We start from the raw sequence: 21,214 nt of genomic DNA on the forward strand, positions 1-21,214 counted from the left end.
CTGAGGAGTGGCTTCCGTCTGGCCACTCTACCATACAGGCCTGATTGTTGGAGTGCTACGGAGATGGTTGTTCTTCTGGAAGGTTCTCCTCTCTCCACAGAGAAATGCTGGAGCTCTGTCAGAGTGACCATTGGGATTTTGGTCACCTCCCTGACAAAGGCCCTTCTCCCCTGATCGCTCAGTTTGGGAAGAGTCCTGGTGCTTCCAAACTTCTTCCATTTATGGATGATGGAGGCCACTGTGCTCACTGGGACCTTCAATGCTGCAGACATTTTTCTGTACCCTTCCCCAGATCTGTGCCTCGATACAATCCTGTCTCGGAGGTCAACAGACAATTCCTTGGACTTCATGGCTCAGTTTGTGCTCTGACATGCACTGTTAACTGTGGGACATTATATAGACAGGTGTGTGCCTTTCCAAATCATGTCCAATCAACTGAATTTACCACAGACTCCAATCAAGTTGTAGAAACATCTCAAGGATGATCAGTGGAAACAGGATGCACCTGAGCTCAATTTTGAGTGTCATGGCAAAGGCTCTGAATACTTATGTACATGTGATTTTTGTAGTTTTAATAAATTTGCAAAGATTTCAAACAAACTTCTTTCACATTGTCATTATGGGGTATTGTTTGTAGAATTTTTAGGAAAATAATGAATTTAATCAATTTTGGAATAAGGCTGTAACATACAGGTGAAACTCGAAAAATTAGAATATTGTGCAAAAGTTCATTAATTTCAGTAATTCAACTTAAAAGGTGAAACTAATATATTATATAGACTCATTACAAGCAAAGTAAGATATTTCAAGCCTTTATTTGATATAATTTTGATGATTATGGCTTACAGCTTATGAAAACCCCAAATTCAGAATCTCAGAAAATTAGAATATTGTGAAAAGGTTCAGTATTGTAGGCTCAAAGTGTCACTCTAATCAGCTAAACACCTGCAAAGGGTTCCTGAGCCTTTAAATGGTCTCTCAGTCTGGTTCAGTTGAATTCACAATCATGGGGAAGACTGCTGACCTGACAGTTGTGCAGAAAACCATCATTGACACCCTCCACAAGGAGGGAAAGCCTCAAAAGGTAATTGCAAAAGAAGTTGGATGTTCTCAAAGTGCTGTATCAAAGCACATTAATAGAAAGTTAAGTGGAAGGGAAAAGTGTGGAAGAAAAAGGTGCACAAGCAGCAGGGATGACCGTAGCCTGGAGAGGATTGTCAGGAAAAGGCCATTCAAATGTGTGGGGGAGCTTCACAAGGAGTGGACTGAGGCTGGAGTTACTGCATCAAGAGCCACCACACACAGACGGGTCCTGGACATGGGCTTCAAATGTCAAACGTCTTAACCTGGGCTAAAGAAAAAAAGAACTGGTCTGTTGCTCAGTGGTCCAAAGTCCTCTTTTCTGATGAGAGCAAATTTTGCATCTCATTTGGAAACCAAGGTCCCAGAGTCTGGAGGAAGAATGGAGAGGCACACAATCCAAGATGTTTGAAGTCCAGTGTGAAGTTTCCACAGTCTGTGTTGGTTTGGGGAGCCATGTCATCGGCTGGTGTTGGTCCACTGTGCTTTATTAAGTCCAGAGTCAACGCAGCCGTCTACCGGGACATTTTAGAGCACTTCATGCTTCCTTCAGCAGACAAGCTTTATGGAGATGCTGACTTCATTTTCCAGCAGGACTTGGCACCTGCCCACACTGCCAAAAGTACCAAAACCTGGTTCAATGACCATGGTATTACTGTGCTTGATTGGCCAGCAAACTCGCCTGACCTGAACCCCATAGCAAATCTATGGGGCATTGCCAAGAGAAAGATGAGAGACATGAGACCAAACAATGCAGAAGAGCTGAAGGCCGCTATTGAAGCATCTTGGTCTTCCATAACACCTCAGCAGTGCCACAGGCTGATAGCATCCATGCCACGCCGCATTGAGGCAGTAATTAATGCAAAGGGGCCCAAACCAAGTACTGAGTACATATGCATGATTATACTTTTCAGAGGGCCGACATTTCTGTATTTAAAATCCTTTTTTTTTATTGATTTCATGTAATATTCTAATTTTCTGAGATTCTGAATTTGGGGTTTTCATAAGCTGTAAGCCATAATCATCAAAATTATATCAAATAAAGGCTTGAAATATCTTACTTTGCTTGTAATGAGTCTATATAATATATTAGTTTCACCTTTTAAGTTGAATTACTGAAATTAATGAACTTTTGCACGATATTCAAATTTTTCGAGTTTCACCTGTAAAATGTGGAAAAAGTGAAGCGCTGTGAATTCTTTACGAATGCTGTATGTATGCATGCATGCATATATATATATATATATATATATATACATAAAAAAAAATAATCGCTCTGGCCCCAACTACAGTGGCAAGAAAAAGTATGTGAACCCTTTGAAATTACCTGCATTTATGTATAAATTCATCTTAAAATCTGGTTTGATATTCATCTGTTACAATAATGACCTAACACAATCTATTTTAACAAATAACACACATTATTGTATTGTTCTTGTACATATTGTATACATCATTCAAACATTCACAGTGTACATAGGAAAAAGAATGTGAACCCCTAGGTTTATGACAAACAAAAGCTAATTAGAGTCAGGAGTTTGCAAACCTGGCATCCGATTAATGAAACGAGATTGGAGGCGTGGGTTAGAGCTAATTTGACTTATAAATAGCACTCACAGTTTGAGTTTGCTATTCACAAAAGAAGACAATAAAAGAGAGATCTTACAAGACTTACAATCAAGAATTGTTACTTTGCATAAAATTGGAAAGGGTTAAAGTTATCTCAAAGACCTTAGATATTCATTTCAACACAGTTCGAAAGGAGATTGTCTATAAAAGGAGATTATTTAGTACTATTACTCTCCCTAGAAGTGGTTGTCCAGTCAAAATGACTCAAAGGGCACACTGCTGAATGCTCAATGAGGTAAAAAGGAAACAAAGCAAGAGGTTAACATCTCTGTTCATGAGTCTACTACACAGAAAACATTAAAAAGGCATGGCGTCCATGGCAGGACACCACATAAGAAGCTGCTGATTTCCAACACAAATATTGCTAGGTGCCTGAAGTTTGCAAAAGACCACCTTGACAATCTACAATTCTAATGGGAAAATGTTTTTTAGACTGATGAAACTAAGGTTGAATAGTTTGGAAACAGCACTATATGGCATTAAATGGGGCACTGCATACAACATCATCCCAAAAGTGGTAGCATCATGATTTTGGGCTGTTTGCTGCTTCTTGGTCTGCACCACTTGACATCATTGATCACTTTTATCAAGGTATCCTATCATACAGGATAATGGAAGGGTGGTTATGAGCCAGCTGAAGCTCAGTAGAAGTTTGGTGATGCAGCAGGATAAATGACCTTAAACAACAAAGTAACTCCACTACAGAATGGTTTCAAAAAAAGAAAATCCACCTTTCGGAGTGGCCCAGTCAGAGCCTAGACCTTAACAAACAGAAATACTGTGGAATGACCTGAAGATAGCCGTTCACACCAGACATCCTAAGAATATGACTAAGCTGAAGCAGTTCTGTAAGGAAGAATGGTCCAAAATTCCTTATGAACATTGTATAGGTCTAATCCGCAGCTACCCGAAATGCTTGGTTGAGGTTATTGCTGCCAAATGAGGATCAGCCAGTTATTAAGCCCAAGAGTTCACTTACTTTTTAGTAAGTACTGTGAATGTTGTAATGGGATGTGTTCAATTAAAGACATGAAATATTATAATTGTTTGTGTGTTGTTAGCTTAAGCACATTGTGTTTGTCAATGTTGGTAATTTATCTTTGTTTTATGTTGTCAGCTTTGTAGTCTCACTGACCTGCACTGAATGTCTTCCTGAAGGGCCACCATCATAGACAGATGCTGATCAAGGTCTGGCTGACTAGCGGCATCGCATTCGCCCCGCAGAGGGTCATGCATCAGTTTTAGTTCACTCTCCCATGGCAGAATGTAGGTGTGGCCATAATAGAATCCCAAAGGGATTTTAGCACGGGCATTAGTGCTGCCGTATCGTCCAATCACAGTGATCTGGGGAAAGGGGGAAAGAGTGAATGACAGTGGATGTATCGTGGCTATAAAATGGTTGTATATGTGCTAAACAGAGACATCACAAAACAGTATGCAATGTGTGCTGCATTGCATTCAGTCATGATAAACATGTAAAGACCTTCATGAATCGGCAGACAGGAGGGGGCAGCAGGTCGTGAAGAATCAGAGAGTGTGTGCTGATATCTGTGGCGACCACAAGTCTCCTCCCATCAACTTCCTCCCCAAGAGTCCAGATGTCAATGGAAAGGGAGGCCAAGTCAGCGCATGTGGGGATCAGCGCATCAGTCAGCAATACTGGCCGACCGAAATCTAGCGTCACAAACCGCCTTGCACCTAAAAGGGAGGAATATTCCTTGTGTAGCAATATAGTTGTGTCACCATTCCTCACACTAAAAGCAGACGAAGTTCTCAAAGAGAGATCTCTAGAGTAAGTGTTCAAAGAGTGCTTTCAAGAATCTAGTGAGGGGTCAAAAGTGAGGATTCTCAGAACAAGGACTTTAAAGTGTGCTCTAGAATAGGGGCTCTTAAATGAGGATTCTCATAGCAAGACCTCTAGAAATGGTTCTGGAATTAGTGCTATAGAGAACGTGTACTAGAATGAGGGCTCCAGAAAGTGTGTTTCAGAATGAAGGCTCTAGAAAGAGGATTCTCATAGCGGAGCTCTAAATAATGTTCTAAAATTAGGGCTCTGGAATGAGGGTGTGTTCTAGTATGGGGGCTTTAGAATGAGGATTCTCATATTGAGAGTTCTAGTGAGTTTTCTAGAATGAGAGGATTCTCATAGCAAGGGTTCTAGAGAGTGTTTTGGAATGAGGGCTGTGGAGAGTGTTCAAGAATAGGGGCTCTATAAAGTATGTTCTAGAATAAGGGCTCTAGAGTGTGTGTTCAACAATGGGGAATGAGGATTCTTATAGTAAGGGTTCCAGCGAGAACATACTAGAATGAGAGCTCTAGAGAGAGGATTCTAGAGTGAGAGTAAGATGATATGAGGTACCTGAGTGCATCCGTTCAATTATTATAGACTGGTTTGGTGGAGGCTGTAGGAAGTGAGAGGCCTGTGAGATTGCCAATGCTAGTCCACTTCCTATGTGGTTCTGGAACGAGAATACACAAAAAGAGACACAAGTTGTAATTTAATTTATTTACCATCCAACATCCAACCAACATTTGATGACTGAGCATAAACCACAAATTCCAAGTAAGATTAATACACATTAACATCCAAAACACAAAAACCCTGTAAAAGGGAAATTAAAACAAACATCAATTTATTAACACAACATTACCCACTAGCCTCTGCTATTTTGCTTGTGGCAAAGATCACAATTTATTCTCTATTAAGGAAATATAATTGAACAGTATTGCTAAGTTTTTAAAATGTAAAGCTATGAATAAATAAAGCAGGAGGAAGGTGTCAGGACTGACCGGTTTGGCTTTCTGTGTGTTTTTATTCTGTGCTGAAAGATTCACAGGTGGAGGATCAATGACAGATCCTGTGAAGAGCTGAGCCAGTTCCACACTTATGGCTGCCGACACAGCCTCGTTCGGCGGGGTGAGAGGTGGCGTCATGAACAGTGGGGTGGTTTTAGGGGTGGAAGGGATGACATCAGAGGGATGAATAAAGAAGCCTGGGGCAGAGGATGGGTTGGACGGCACAGAGTTGACAACACAAGATGATGCGGTTGCCGCCGATGAGGTCTGGTGGAGTTTAGCCTCCAACTTGGCTTTCTGTTCCACAAGATAACCAAGGAAAATCATATAGTTATAATTACTGAATTAATCAGGACATCAATATTAATATGAATGTTCTGTGTACGTGTGTGAGGTGTGACTTTTATGTCGGACCTGCTGCTGTAGTTTCAAAAGCTGCTGTTGTTTCTCCTGAAGAACTTGCAGCTGCTGCTCTGCAGACACCATGGCGTGAGATAATGACTGCAGGGCCACCTGTGCAGCAGAGCTCAGGGCCGTAGACGCCTCGCCAACGGTCCCAGCAGAGAGCCCTGTCACAGTTGGCGTCACACCAAACGTGCTCACTGCAAAAAATATTTAAAAAAAGCTCAAATGGGCACAGATCACAGCTTTCAGAAAGTGTTGCGGACAAGGATGATAAGTTTTTATGACATCTGAGGTATTTCCTCTACAGTTCAAGTATAATTAAGTCCAAGTAGTAATTATTATTACAGCAGTAATAACACCAAATGCCAAACATATATCTTTGTTCCAGCAAATTAATTTGCTTGTCTGAATAATGCAGTAACTAAGAAAGAGGAATAAAAAAAGGGATATGTACCGGTAAACATACTTGCATCATCCCTCTCCACTCTGGTACCATCACTTGTGGAGATGCAAGTAAAGTGCAGGGGTTCGACCTCAAGCAGGCCGGTCAGAGCTGTGAAACTGCCCTCTGCTGCCCCGCTGCTGTTCACCTTCCCATTACCTGACATAGAAACCAAAAACCCTTTGATAGCTGTCTTGCTACAGAGTGTTGCTTTGATATTTATTCACAAATGTAAACATGTGAGGAAAAAGTGCATTAACGCACCTGAGAGAATGTCGGACAGGTCGATCTCGTCCGACTGGACTCCGAAACTACTACTAAATGCATTTTTACAGGAAGACCCGCTCACCTCCAGGTCAAACAGCACTGGGTCGAATGGAGACCCATACAGACCGTATCTGAATAGACAACCCAATTACTTGGTTTAAAGGAGCAATGACACGTTTACACAGCTTTATTTCATCTCCCTAAATTAACCACATCTATATTGCCAGAAAATAAACTTTCCATTACAGTACATTTCACTTTCCAGAGAAAATAGTCAGCATCTTATTTACAATTACCTTGCATTAGAAGCAGTCATTCAAGAGCATCTTTTACAAGCGACACAATCATGGTCAGTTTGTGAATGGTTCAAAGTGCATCTGGTAAGCTTACCTGGTCTGCAACAGCGCCTCCAGTGGAGTCAAGCGGTCCTGCAGCTGCCGAGAGACAGCAGTGAGCAGAGAGGCGCAAGCAGTACTGCAGCTAGCCAGGTCCTCATCTTTCACATAATTTAAAATCACAAAGTACCAGAAGAGAGATCCTGAAAAACAGACATAGAAAGACAGAGACAGGTAATTACATTTGAGATGATTTGAACAAGCCATCTTTTCAATGTAGCAAACAAAAAAACAAAGGCTTCTACAATCTACAATCAAGAAATTACCTCCTGTGGCTGCAGCAGGCAAATAAGGCATATTATCCAGAAGAGCTTTAAACAGAGCCTGGCCAAAACTCTGCTGACCAGGGTCTCCTTTACCATTACTGAAAACATTAAAAATGAACAGCATTCTTACATTGTAATTAATGAAAATAACATCATGCTTCTGCACATGTCTACCATAGAGCCTAGAACTTTAGTTCTGCCATGAGACATAATTAAAGAGAGGCTGAAATCTCACCTAATACAAAGTGCAAGAAAGCGAGAGCATTTATGAGCTATACTGCGCCCAGCCTCGAAAAAACACACCCTAATGATATCCGTCAGCCGTCTCCTGGTTTTGGTCAGAAGCCCTTCCTTACCCTCTCTCAAACTGAAGGACAAGAGGATAATAACATTTAAGACAAAAGATCAAACTGGGAAACTAAAATATATCCTGTTTTTCACAGAAATGGGCTCCCTAATTTACAATGAGTGCTCACCTGCAGGGTCCATTTGAGTAGACTCCTGCCAGCCAGCAGAGGATGTCCAGGATGAGACTCTGGCAGTGCTCTGAGCTCTCCCCATCTTCTCCCCGCTTACACAAACCTCTTAGCAGCTTCTCGTGGAGCTCAGGAAACTGAAGCATCGCACAGCGTTGCACTCTGAGAAATAAAACAGAACAAGACAGTTTATGGATAGACTGCTGTGTTCAACATAATGCCTCACTGAAACGAATTCCATACTGTGGAATTAGAAACAATGTGAAAACCAAGACGGCGGTCTGTTGCTGGTGTAATCTTCTACAAGACATGACATAATAATCAATAAAAGAGGGAATATACAGCATGTATAATAGTATCTCACCGTTCCTTGGGTACAGAGGTTTTCTTAAACCTCCTGATTGTGACGGACACTTCCTGGAGCAAGTCACAGCCTCTCAAATTATCTGGCTTTTTAGGGGCAGTTTGAGGATCTGCTTTAGACGTGGAGGCCTTTTCCTGAGGAACAATGAAAGATTTTAGAAATCTTTAGAAAATTTTAAAAATTAGACCGGCAGTTGGGGTCATTCTTTGAGCCTGCAAGTTCATAGAGAGATTTCTTTGATATAGCAATGCTGCTATACAACCACTAGAAGGTAGCAATTCAAAATATTTGTGTCACCAACTAGTGTTTAAACAGAAATTAAGTGTTCTGAAAAGGCAATGACAGAAAGGGTTTAAAAAAAAAAAAAAAAAAAAAAAACTTTTTCTATTTAAAATGACATGTAAAAAGTCAATTGTAACCCAACACTTGGACTTTAACTTCTATTCAAAACTGATCTCCAGGCTGGTAATGGATTTCTAGGCCAGTGTTTGTGTTGTACCTTAGTAGCCTGAGCCCTCTGCAGCAGGGAGGACAGTGAGTGAGCTTTACTGCAGTGAGATTTAGCAGAGGGCATCCGCACCACAGGCCTCAAGCTCTCATCCTTATCACTCACTGCTTTAATGTGCACCAGGAATGAACGATACTTGCCTCCTGCCATGCCTAGGGAGAAACGGGGATAAAATGAATAGTTTACACATGATCCCTTCACACATTCTCAAATTATCACTTTAATGCAAGTCTACTGGCATTCTGCTGGGTGGGTAGGAATGATTGATATATAATGACTGATGACTGCTCATACGGACCCTTGAGGAGTTTGGGACTAGTAAGACTCAGCATCCCTGCATATCCAGACAGATCCAGTCCACTGGACAACCACACTGGCCCACACAAGATATCATCCTTGTGCTCCTGCAGGAATGGACACAGCCTGGAGCCTGTGAGAGACAGAGATGCATCCTTAAATAATGTTGGCAGGTGTTTCAACAATCAAAGTATTCTGTCAATGGGCTTTGACCAGGGGTGGTTTTAAGGCCCTGATATACTTCCAGAGAAGTTAATATTCGTTCCTCGATCAGGGGGTAATAAGAGGTTCTAAAAAGCCAAGCAATGGTATCTAAATTTTTCCCAGGGGTCTTACTGGGGAAATGAATATGGGTAGGACTTCCCCTGAAATCGCTCTATAGCATTCCCTTGCTCTGGCAGCAGTCACTTTAGACCCTGTTTACAGATGGTAAGACACATTTTGAATGATCCTATCGCAAATGGTCAGTGCAAACTGTAGTTATAAATGGGGTGTAAAATGTTTTGTGATTGGATCGCAAAAAAAATAAAAACAGAGGTTGTCAAAAAACTAATTTCATTTGAGGTTTATATAACACAGGTACTCCACTAAAACAACCGGTAATTTACTTAAATTAAATCTCAACTGCATCTGGGAGAAACAGCGTGCCAGTTTTGTTTGAGCTTTCTTTGTCTTTATAACTTTTTGCAGTTCATTATCATTCAGTAACACACTGATATAGAGATTGATATATAGCTCTCCTCAAAATCCCAACACTGTAACGAAAGAATGAATGGATGTGCAGCACAACAACTGTGTTTTTGTGCCTCCGCTGTGGGAGGCATTTAGAGGAGCATCTAAATATGAGGATGCTACATGTAAAACCTAAACTAATGAGACATTAAAATGTGTTATCAATGACTTTATGCCCAATTCTATGAGTAGAATTCACACTAGATCATTGAAAGTTGTTGTTTTAACCACTCGATGATGATTTAAAAGTAATATATATTAAGTACAAAATTTTTTATTTGTCTTGTTTACATTTTTAATTAATGGCGCTAATGCGCTAACATGTTATAATATGCACTGATTACACTCTATTATTGTAATTTATGATGACACTGATACTGCTGCAAAGATCAGTGTATAAAATGTTAATGTGTAGAATAAAGACAAAAAGATTATGATAGGCATATCTTACTTAAGGCAGATGTGAAAATTGCTTTCACTACAGATGGAACAAGAGTGAATGGGCACTTCATAGTATTTAAGTAGATTTGATTCCTTTTGTAGACTAAATTAAAAAAGTATTTTTTTTAAAGTGTATGACATGGTGTTGGAAAATTTCTCAATATGAACAATCATACAGATGTAGGTAAATTTGCACTAACTCGCTAATAACTACATGCAGGTGTGTTCTTGTTGACTGATTTTACCTGAATGAACAACAAACAGAATAAGCTGTCAGCGTCAAGGTTGTTGGAGCTCCAGGTCACACCTACCGATGACGTGGATCAATGGCAGTAAGGTATTTAACAGCCTAAAGTTCACCCCCGCGAGCTGTTATGAACCACCGAAACAAACACAAAAACGCAGTCTTTTTGGCCAGATTTTGTTCTAAATGGCGTCACACCCACTCGTTCTTCGATTTCGTATCAAGTATATTTGGGCCTTTAGGGTCACAGGCTAATCGGGGCTTAGCCCTGACCTTCTCTGATAATGTATGGGCTAATCTTTGATTAAATATCAGAATGTAATACACTTTATAATACAAGTTGAAATGTTACATCTGTGAAGTGCCATTTATATAGTAAATCTTTAAATATAACTGGAACTAAAAATAAAAGGTCCCACTAAATATAAGATCAAATATAAAAAATGTGTGATTTTAACACCAAGTACTTTAAAATGTGATTCATCAGGTGCTAAAATTCAAGTAACACTAAATGTTTCCCAAAGTCTGCATAGGAGGTTGACTAATTAAAAGAACTAGTCCCCATAGGTAGCATATTCATTGCAAGGCGCATTATATCTCTTAAACCCTTGTACTTGTATCGGCCGCAAACTGTGGCAGTCCACAAACATGATTCACATCAGCAACAACACCATTTTGAACTCCAAATGAAAAGCCCTGCAGACGTCTTCTGTTTTTAGCACTGAAACTGCCCACGTAATGATACTTCATCCAAACAGGTGTTTTGGTGATAGTTAAGACTTGACATGCTTCTGTGGTAATTAAATTGTTCCCTACAGAGGCTGCTAAGTACTTGATTTATGTCACAAGTCCCATCTGGGTTTGTTTTGTACAATAAATAGCAACGGAATCGCTGTGTGTTTGTGTGTGTGTCTGTGTGTTTCAGTGTAATGTCCCCGGAAAAATTGAAAAGGTTTCGCCCTACTCCAACCAGTGTTCAAAACTCACATAGAACTGGAAATAATGTCAGAATCTGATGTCAAATTAGTAAATGTGTTCATTGCATTAAATAAAAACAGGTTAAACCATTTGAATTAATCACATACTTTAACACATTAATTTTGACCGGTCTAATTAAAATATATTTATATTTTAGTATCAACTTGATACCAAAAAAATGGGTATTTCTGACATCACAACAAGATGCTAAAAACATTCGGGGCTTTATTGAAAACATTCAAGGCTTAGGCCCCGGTACCACACCTCTAGCACCGCCAATGGCATTGACTTGATCTCTCCCCCTCACAGGACTCTTACCTGGTGACTCCTCGATGTCCATGAATTGAATGTCTTCTGAGAAGTTGTGTAGTTGTTGCTGTTCATTCTTCTCTTCATTTGAGTGCATGACATAAGACAAGGGGAATACAATCTGTCTGTCCACTGCAGTCTCTGCAGTACCAAGCAGAGCCAATAAGCCATTAAATCTCACAGAATGGCTTAAAACAATGAACATTTTGACACAATGAAAGACTATGTCTGGCAGCCGACTTAGTCTTTAAGCTTTATCGGAACAAAAAATAAACATGAGCTGATAGTCAAAGGTAAACAATGAGTGTGAGAGTTTGTTTCTTGTCTCACCGTTAACTTTGCCTAGACCTGGTGCTTTGTTCTTAAGCAGTGTGATCTGGATCTGAGGGATGTTTGCAATACTGCTGTTCAACACAAACTTGAAGTCCACATGTCCCACCATGCAGGCTTTGGGCAGGACCAGCTCGATCACATGTTCGTCCCAACTGGAACTGAGAGATATAGCCATAAGACATTACATGCAGATCAAGAATGTGTGGTGACAGGTACATACATTAGAGGTAAAACAAAATGGCTTTACAGGGTTCCCACCAGGTTTTCGTTAGCCGGTAATTACGGTTTTCTTTTTATTTCTTTTTTTTTTTTACAGTTAAAAGTTCCAATATCTGACAAATTGAAAAATGTCCATTGAAAATATTAACACAAAGCATCTGCAACTCCTTTAATTGATGCCACAAGAGTACAGTGTGACACCATCCCAATAATGACAGCGCTTCACTGTATAATATAATTGATCTATTGTCACACATTATACATACATTTCTGCATATATACAGTGAAATTATAATTTTTTTCTAAGCTTTTGTCAGAGTGCAGGGTCAGCAATGATACGGTGCCCCTGGAGCAGATAGGGTCAAGGGCCTTGCTTAAGGGCCCAACAGTGGTGTCTTGGCGGTGTTGGGGCTTGAACCCCTGACCTTCTGGTCAGTAACCCAGAACCTTTACCGCTGAGCCACCTCTGCCCCTCATCCACCACTGCACTACAGAGGGTTGAATTACTGGCAAAAGTAGACTGTGTTATTCCAGTCACACATGCAGGCAGTGAGAAGCTTCTCACTTCAGAATCACATTAAAGCAGCCTTGCGTTGCTGTCTTCTGGAGAAAGAACACCAGGATTATGTGCATCACAAACTGTAGAGAAACGGTGCACAGATTTGACTTCACATCGGCAGCAAAAAGGCAGGAAAATTAGACAATGTCAGATATTATATGACATAATAACCTAATGATATTTGGTATTTTAATATTTTTTGGTGAACAAAAAGATCTGACAAATTGAAGTTTAGCTTTTTTCTTTGCACTCGGTTATTGTTTTGTATGTTTCTTTAGATGCAAATTTATGAAAAAAGCAGCTCTAATGAACAAACATTTATTGTTAATTTTATTGATTTTGTCATATCGTAAATTATGCATAGTCCATCGCAAAATAAAGACAAATCAGATCACCAGATTTTTTCCAATTTGTCCGGTAAACTTCAGAATGCCCGGACCCATTGGCCGGCACCAAAACTTCTTAGCGGAAACTCTGGTTCCCACCCTTTTTGATCAATTATTTTTTACGTTTTGTGATTTCTGAAAACAAATTTTATTTTCTTAATGATATTAAGACCCATGAGCTGTGACACCAAGAGTGAGGTATAAATCATAGTCTCCTGACATGCACACTTTCTCCTTTATCCTCATTTCTGCATGCTACTACAGGTCTGAGTGTATGAGTCTGTATCACTATCGCTCTGCAGTTTCACAGTGTTTGTATTTTATATGTATACCTGTCACTCTGTAGCTTCCATGTGCGTGTATGTTGTGCTGCGTCGCCATGGTGCTGCTGGTGGAGGTGTTGTGGATGACGTCTTTGCTGCTGCTCCTGTTGCACTTCCACCCAGCAAGGGGGCACAGTGGCTGAGAAGCGTGGCGTCAGTGTTTCAAATCGTGTTAGTTCCACCAGAGAAGAAAGAATCTCTACAGTCAATGGCTGGTCCACCAGTAGGTCAACTCCTGAAAACAGACACATGCCTAACTGTTCCATATATGCAAAGAAAAGGCGGATCATCAATTTACTTTGTAATTCAAATACTTTCAGAGAAATGTATTCCAAGAAAGCATATACCCAGAAAGATAGAGCATTACAAAGTCAGCATGACTAATAAATGTTTTACGTTTGTTGCTTAGAGGTAGATGATTAGACAAATAAACAAAACCATCTGCTTGATCACTTGCAATAATGACATTCAACATGGTACATGATAGGCAGCAAGCTTTGCTTGTGATCATGCACCCTCTCACACGCCTTTTCAAAACAGCTTGTGGAACATTTCAGCACACAGACAATGATACCAAGAAAATATTTTTTTCCCCTTGCGTGATGCATGCGGTTAGTAGTTGTGTTCGACAATGTAGCAGAATAGAGTGCAACAGTGTCCGCCCACTTATTCAGCCACCTGGGTTCCGCAAGTATATTTACCATTAATTTCTCCCATAGAATTGTATTAAATCTTTCATAGAGAGAACCAAACCAACCAGCTCCGAGGTAAATCATGACATCACAAACTTTGTTTTGAGGCAAAGAAATTATTATTAAAATTAAGGTACAAGAATGAGTAATTACAGTCTTTGAGGACACAGACTACAATTCCATGAAGCATTGTGACTGATGTCATGAAAATATATAAAACCATTTTTTAGGTTGATTGAATATAAATATAGAAACAACATATTTTACGTTTATTGTGAAATATACAGATATGTACAAACAGATAAGTAGTTTAAGGGTGAAGAGACACCGACTCCATAACGTTATTTACAGCGAGTCATGAGTGGGCGGTCGCTCCGAGGCACATTTTGTGGGTTTGGTTGGCTACGTTCTCTGATTGTTGAGGCTTTCTCTGCTGGACCATTGGTAATCCAGTTGTTTTCCATGAATTCCGCTATCAAACACAATTTTTAAACAATGAAGTTGAAATAACGCAGAGAGATGGCTTCAACGGAAGGTGAACAACCTCGGAACTCAAGCTAGGTCTGTCTTTAAAGGTTTAGAAGTTATTGTTGTAAATCAATTTGTCTATGGAAAACATTTATGTGATTTTTACTTCCGGAACCAGGCTGTTGTGCTCTATTGTAATGGACAAGCTTGAAAATGGCTCCCACTCTTTTCAAGGCACAATTTTCCAAGACATTTCTAGAATGATATATGTGTCTAACAGGTGTAATATTTAAGAAAAAAAACACATGAGTGGTCATGATGCATATTGTGGTTATTGAGTAGTTAATTATTTTCTGAAATCTTTACACACATTCATTGAAGTGTGTGTAAACAACTACTACTTTTGGCTGCTCCCTTTAGGAGTTGCCACAGCGGACCATCCGTGATCTGCAAATTTGACTTGGCACAAGATTTACACAGGATGCCCTTCCAGGCGAAACACCCAATGGTTGGGGGACACTCACTCACACCTATGGGGTAATTCAGAGTCTCCAATTTGCTTAACCTGCATGTCTTTGGACTTGTGGAGGAAACAGTCCATCCGGAGGAAACCCACGTGAACACAAGGAGAACATGCAAACTCCATACAGATAGGCCCATTTGAGCCGGGCTCAAACCCGAGACTAATGGTGCTAACCACTGAGCCACCGTGCTGCCCATTGAAGTGTGTGTAAAATGTAAGCAAAATAAAAACAAACCAAAAATTCATTACATTCATTTTGAAGCATGCAGCACATGCAGACTATATATTTAATTAAATCGCCTTTTGCAGTTTAATAATCACACTAGAAAATATTGCAATTTAAATTTGATTATGTGTTCGTTCAAATATTCTTCTTCGACCCCAACGTGTCAAATTCCGAGACATCATTTTATATATCAACGTTTTATAGCTAATGTCCTTTTTATGACTGCATTGTTTCCACATCAGGGAAATCATAGGGCCCAACATATGATAACTTGGATCATTCATTTATTATTGAAAATTAATTCACATCCTGAGGAGTAAAGGCCACATCACCATGCTACCACCTCGGGTAGTGAACACATTTTTAATTTTTTTATCAGCAGGTTGACCATCGACCGTTGTCTTAGGTTTACAACTAAATGTTTTTTTTTGAGTAAACACAACAGCAATACAAGAACGAAAAAAATCATATTTTTCACTCTATCAATACTTAAACTATTTTGTCGGAGCAAAGCGGAGATGACAGCAGATGAGCAGAGAATGTCTGTGACAGAGCTTCATTCATGTCAGTCAACAGTTGACATTGTTTCACAATGTGCAGCTGCCGGCCGTGACAAAACTATAAAAATGTGTGTATTTGACACCTATCCAGAGTCCTGCTAATTTCCATGTTTTACCATGTAACAAAAACCATGTTAGCCACAGTCAACAGTTTTATTATAATTAAATATTTTCCAGGACAAATAATTAGTTTCAAAGACATTTAGGTATTTTTCTAATTTTCCATGACTGGAAAACTGCATTGCAAAATTCCAGGTTTTCCAGGATGCATGGGAACCCTGAAAATGGTGCTACTTTCAGTACTTTTTTCATGAATTTGGGGTTACCACATACTGTTGGGGAAAAAAACAGCCTCTTGGTTGGACAGACTATCCAACACTCTGAAGTTCGATGCGTCAAGGAGCTACATTAATGTGCCAATCACTCACCTGTGATACCTGGGCTTGAAGGATTAGATGTGGGTTTTGCTCCATCCAGTAGTAGCTCCGCCCTATTGGACAGTGGGCCGTCGACAAAAATGTCGGCATCATCAATATCATCACACACACCTCCAATTTGAAGGAAATGAAGCTCTCCACCTGCAGAGAGAAAACAAAGTTATTATGGGAAGCTATCTAATCTCAGAAAAAGAAACTCACAGATAAAAAGAAACAAATGAATGCTGTGACTGATCCTGAATAACTTGAATTAAAGTGGTTTATTTCACAGAATGCATAATATCATTATGCAACAAAGTGCATGTACTGCATGATAAGAGTATCACTCTACACCAGACCATTTTGACAAGATTTTTACATTTTCTGAATAAAAAATATGTGGTGTAGGCCAGCACTAAAGTCGCAGCCATGATGCAAGGGTGTTTAGTGGCTGTACTTTCTCAAGGTCCTATGTCACGGTTAACTTTCCCAACAAATGTTTTCGAGAGCTATTCAACCTGCTCAATTTTTTGGAAAGATGCATTTGCAATGTTGCTTTGGTCGAACAATAGATTGAGTACTTAAGAGTTAGTGGTTTGTTAAAATCCCTATTTAAAACCCTTGATAGTAGAAAAAGAAGCTAAACATCGGCAAGTGGACGACAAAGGTGGAATTCCACTTACTCCCACTAATATATGCATGCATGTAATATTTCTCTGTTGAATGAACAGAACAGCTGGTATTAATAAACCAGAGCAACAGTCTCAATTGGATTCCAAAGATGACAAGACTTCGACCCCATAATTATTACCAGTTAAACATACAAACACAATCTTGCATCTTTTATGAAAGTGGTATCAAGAAGACAATAGTGAATTAAATCTCTCATTGTTGACCGTGTTAAAGGAATATCTTTCTTTTCTGTGATTTAAAGAGGTCAAGTCATGAGTAATCACATTTTTCTTAATCTTTTGACATACAAGTTTATTGTACTATAAAAACAAAATGTTTCAGAACTCAAAACTAGTCCAAAAAGAGCATTTAATGACAACAAGCTGCAAAAATGGTTCATTCTCTACATCCCTAAATCAGTTGGTGGCCTTCATTATTGCATCAGTACCACCTCCACAGCAATCGCCTTCACCTACATCATCGCCTTTGGTCCGCCCAATTGTGTGCAGTCAGAGTGAATGATGAGAGCTGGACAGGTACAGCCATTGCTATATGCTAAGAGGGACTGTTGCTGTAGTTGTTATTTAACTAACAAAAAGTTTGCAATGTCAGGGAAGATTGGAAAATGTTGTGCCATTCCTGTCTGTGGAAATTTTGCATCTCCGCATAGCATTCCGAAGGATGACAACATTAGGAGATAGTGGCTGATGTTTATTTTATATTCCTTTATTTTATTTTAAAGTTCCTGATCGATCAATCTGGATTATTTTTTTTGTTTGCACATTTCTCTAAAGATTCTGTTGAAACTTATATTGAAAGATGGAGCAGTGCCAACTATATTGGACATAACATTAATGCCAGTGAGTAACCAATTGAATACTACTGTTTCTGTTTGTATTGTACAGTCAGTTTTAATTGTATTGCTGCCATCTCATCTGTCATATATTAGCAAAGCCATCCTGTATTTAGGCAAAAATAAAAACGCAGGACACGCATTATCCCATTTTTAAGCAGCCAAACAGTCGAGGGTGATCCTCTCCCCCATTCGACCGGTAAAAATATCAGGGGTGCGACTCCCTACACGCGAGCATCCCGTATTTCCCATTGCTTGGGAGGCGAACACCTGGGTCGACCGTCCATTACAGCTGGATGCAGATGTATTAACCCATTTGCAGGGTTCTCACCTTTATGCAGCATTATTGAATCACCAAATCTGGTAAGCCAGATTAATATAAATATTCGGGAGTAACAGTATACCGACTTTGTTCAGTTTTCATTGATTCATTGTTATTTCAGGTCAAATATGAAATACTGTAGTAGTTTGATTGCATTCTTCACATATATTGTGCCATATAGCTATCAACGGCTGTGCTTTCAGGAGATTTTTCAAATCGCTTGCAAGTTTTCCTTCTTTTATTCCCGGAAAAAATATTTCCATTTTAATCTGCGTGTATATTTAAGTCTAAAAGAGGACAGCACAGTATTTCAGACAGAGGTTCAGATACGGGTGGAAAAGGTAATTTAATACTATGTTAGGAATACTAGTTGTTTTGTGCAAAAACCTTTACTAACATGAGTGAACCTTATGGAAAATAACAAAGTAAAACAAAAGCATGACATGGCCCCTTTAATGTTGGGAAGTGTGGAGTCCAGCTGATATATTCACAACACTTTGTGCAATGGAAGAAGATGGTTTTTACATCATGATATTCTACAGATTCACAGTGCAATATGAGAGTCACTTGAATTCAGCCAATCAGGAATATAATGGAATTCATTAAACTAGTGCAGTGGTCAAACGCACTGCCTCCAATCTGATTGCCCAAGGTCATATCTCAGTGATACCAGTGACAATGGCCATGTTTGAGAGTGAGTGGGTGAGCCCACCATACTTAATGTGGACCTTATTGGTTACCATGGTGATGTGGATATGTGGGTGGTAAGCTAAACTAAAGAAAACAGTGAACCTCGACACACCATGTTTCTTTGTTAGATAACAACAGGTAAAAATAAATGTATGCCTATAGTATAGTGTTTTGGGTGGTTGCATAAAACCCTAAGTTAGACCTATTCAGCTCCTGATCTGGCTCAATAGGAACTGAATGGATCTTTAAATGTGCCCACCTTTTGTGCAGGCACATAGCCGGTCAGTGCCTGAGCAGTAGGTAACAGAGACGAAAGGGTCCACCTCCTCGGTCCCTTCTTTTTTGGGTGGCTCCACCTTGGCCAGCACCTCTAGGGTGGACAAGTCCAGAATCATGATGTAACCTGCCTGTGTGGTCACCACCAGGTGCCCGAGTCCAGCCACCTCTCCTCTCTTCTCCTTCCCAGCGACTGATCCCGTGCTTGGGCCAGCCATCGCCATAGACACTGCAGTTCCTGCGCAATTTTTTAGCCCTGAAGGTGTCGACTCCTCAGATGTTTCCTCTCCGTCGTCCTCTCTGCCATCCAGCACATCTGGTGGCAAGAGGAGGAGTGATGTAACTGCATCCCGTGGGTCACGGATCTGCTGCACCTTCACCGGTTCCTCCTCCAGGGTCACGATGCGAGTGGAGAAGTTCAACTTGTAGAGCGCAAGGTAACCACCACCACCACCAACGCTGCCTCCTAGAGGCCTGGAAGTATGGGGTTTCTGCTGTTCATGTGGGGGTAGGATGAGAGGTGTCTGGGGATGTGAGGCACCCGAGTGGGCATCATGGCCATTGGCCAGTGTCTGTCCCTTTCGATGGCCGCAGAGGGCCGAATGCAGACGGTTCAGGGTATTTAAAACCTCCACCTGATTGATAGCACTAAGGGACTCTACAGAGCACGGTTGAAGGCCAACTAACAAGTGTAAGCCATCACTGCAGGGCATGATGGAGTCCACATAAAGGTTCTCTTCCTCCAAGGCTTTAGGCAACCGCAAACACTGCACTAAAGAGCCCGGCCGAGGAGCCAGTGAGCTCCATTTCTCCCCATCCAGAGGTCCAAGCCCAGCCGATGCATCAGCAAACTGCTGAATGTACGTGATGGGGGGGTCCTGAAGCAGCAGCTGTTCGTGAGAATCAAACTCCATCTCAATAATCTGTGGAACAGTGAAACCCTCCTCGTGAAGCCCTTTGCTCATGAGATTGTTCATCTGGGTAAAAACCTTCCCTGAGGACTTCTCGTCTGCTTCTTTGATGCTGTACAGGAGTAGTATAGGCATAGTCCTATGAATATGTGTGGCTGGTGACGGATTGGGGGAGCCCAGGTCTTTGGGGGGATTACAGGACTCAATCTCCATGGGACCTTGGTCTGGTGTAAGCCCATCAGGGGCAGCAGTCCTAATTGGGCTATCCATGGAACGACGAGATGGAGGGGGGCCTAGTCGAGAACCAGCTGCTGACCGGTAGCTTAGCAGTCCTCCGGCCAGCAGGCAGGGGAAGGGAATGTTGTGGTGCTCGGCAAGCCTATCTTTGGCCTTGTCAGCTTTAAGGGGGCCCAGTGAATGCGGAGAGTTGGACCCCAACTCCTCCAAGTCTTTAACTGTGTCCTCCAACACACTGGCCACCACCTCCCACTGTAACTTCTCAGGCTGCTGAAGGACGCTGAGGGCGGTAACTCCTAGACTAACCTCCATTGTCTCCTTCTGACCCAGTGGGCCTACACAAACAAAAAAGGAAGAGAAGGTGTAAGGTGTTTATTGAGGACACCAGGCATGTGGCCTGCTTTACATACAGTGTCCTAACCAGGAACTGAACAACACAAATTTCCAGGGTCAAATAATTTCTGTTATAACTATAAGTGAAAATCCAACTGATTACAATCACATCCAATCAGTACATACTTGATGTTTAATCTACAGTTATGCTGAGCAGGATCATTATACTAATTAAATGTAATGTGGGGGAGGTTACCAAGCACAACACAGAAATAGAAGCCAAGCAACCTGTCACTGATTAGAAAAAAAAAACTAGTGCCTAGTTAGGACACTGTGTAAGAGAATGTTGACCAGTCAGAGCAAAAGAAGCACTTCAGAAGAAGCTACATTTATTTCACAAAAGTGTTTAACAGAAATTAACAAACTGCCAAGCAAGCGATTGCTTTCAAAAAATAAAAACGTATGTTTAAGTGCTTTACCAGTGATCAACTCTGATCTGGAATGCTCTTCACTGTCCGAGTCCTCTATCTGGTCATCACTAATGACAAAAACACAGAAAACATTTAATGAACAAAACAGGGAGTAA

At 40.6% G+C, this 21,214-nt stretch overlaps 1 protein-coding gene across 3 annotated transcripts in view; it reads right to left on the minus strand.

Annotated features, from left to right (window-relative positions):
- The window catches only part of LOC127656848 (baculoviral IAP repeat-containing protein 6-like), a 191,222-nt gene that overhangs the window by 127,941 nt on the left and 42,067 nt on the right, over nucleotides 1-21,214 (minus strand). For all 3 annotated transcript variants that reach the window (XM_052145341.1, XM_052145340.1, XM_052145342.1), the window contains exons 9-28: nucleotides 21,108-21,166; nucleotides 19,131-20,630; nucleotides 16,347-16,496; nucleotides 13,459-13,684; nucleotides 11,960-12,120; nucleotides 11,639-11,770; nucleotides 8,927-9,058; nucleotides 8,620-8,780; nucleotides 8,121-8,254; nucleotides 7,757-7,918; nucleotides 7,516-7,647; nucleotides 7,281-7,378; nucleotides 7,010-7,157; nucleotides 6,617-6,750; nucleotides 6,365-6,511; nucleotides 5,920-6,107; nucleotides 5,500-5,802; nucleotides 5,069-5,168; nucleotides 4,193-4,407; nucleotides 3,845-4,053 (exon numbers count right to left, since the gene is read on the minus strand). In XM_052145341.1, the coding sequence (XP_052001301.1) occupies nucleotides 3,845-4,053; nucleotides 4,193-4,407; nucleotides 5,069-5,168; nucleotides 5,500-5,802; nucleotides 5,920-6,107; nucleotides 6,365-6,511; nucleotides 6,617-6,750; nucleotides 7,010-7,157; nucleotides 7,281-7,378; nucleotides 7,516-7,647; nucleotides 7,757-7,918; nucleotides 8,121-8,254; nucleotides 8,620-8,780; nucleotides 8,927-9,058; nucleotides 11,639-11,770; nucleotides 11,960-12,120; nucleotides 13,459-13,684; nucleotides 16,347-16,496; nucleotides 19,131-20,630; nucleotides 21,108-21,166 (4,491 nt within the window). The remainder of the gene's footprint in view (nucleotides 1-3,844; nucleotides 4,054-4,192; nucleotides 4,408-5,068; nucleotides 5,169-5,499; nucleotides 5,803-5,919; nucleotides 6,108-6,364; nucleotides 6,512-6,616; nucleotides 6,751-7,009; nucleotides 7,158-7,280; nucleotides 7,379-7,515; nucleotides 7,648-7,756; nucleotides 7,919-8,120; nucleotides 8,255-8,619; nucleotides 8,781-8,926; nucleotides 9,059-11,638; nucleotides 11,771-11,959; nucleotides 12,121-13,458; nucleotides 13,685-16,346; nucleotides 16,497-19,130; nucleotides 20,631-21,107; nucleotides 21,167-21,214) is intronic.

Source organism: Xyrauchen texanus, chromosome 16, assembly GCF_025860055.1.
Source record: "Xyrauchen texanus isolate HMW12.3.18 chromosome 16, RBS_HiC_50CHRs, whole genome shotgun sequence".
NCBI classification, from domain to species: Eukaryota; Metazoa; Chordata; class Actinopteri; order Cypriniformes; family Catostomidae; genus Xyrauchen; species Xyrauchen texanus.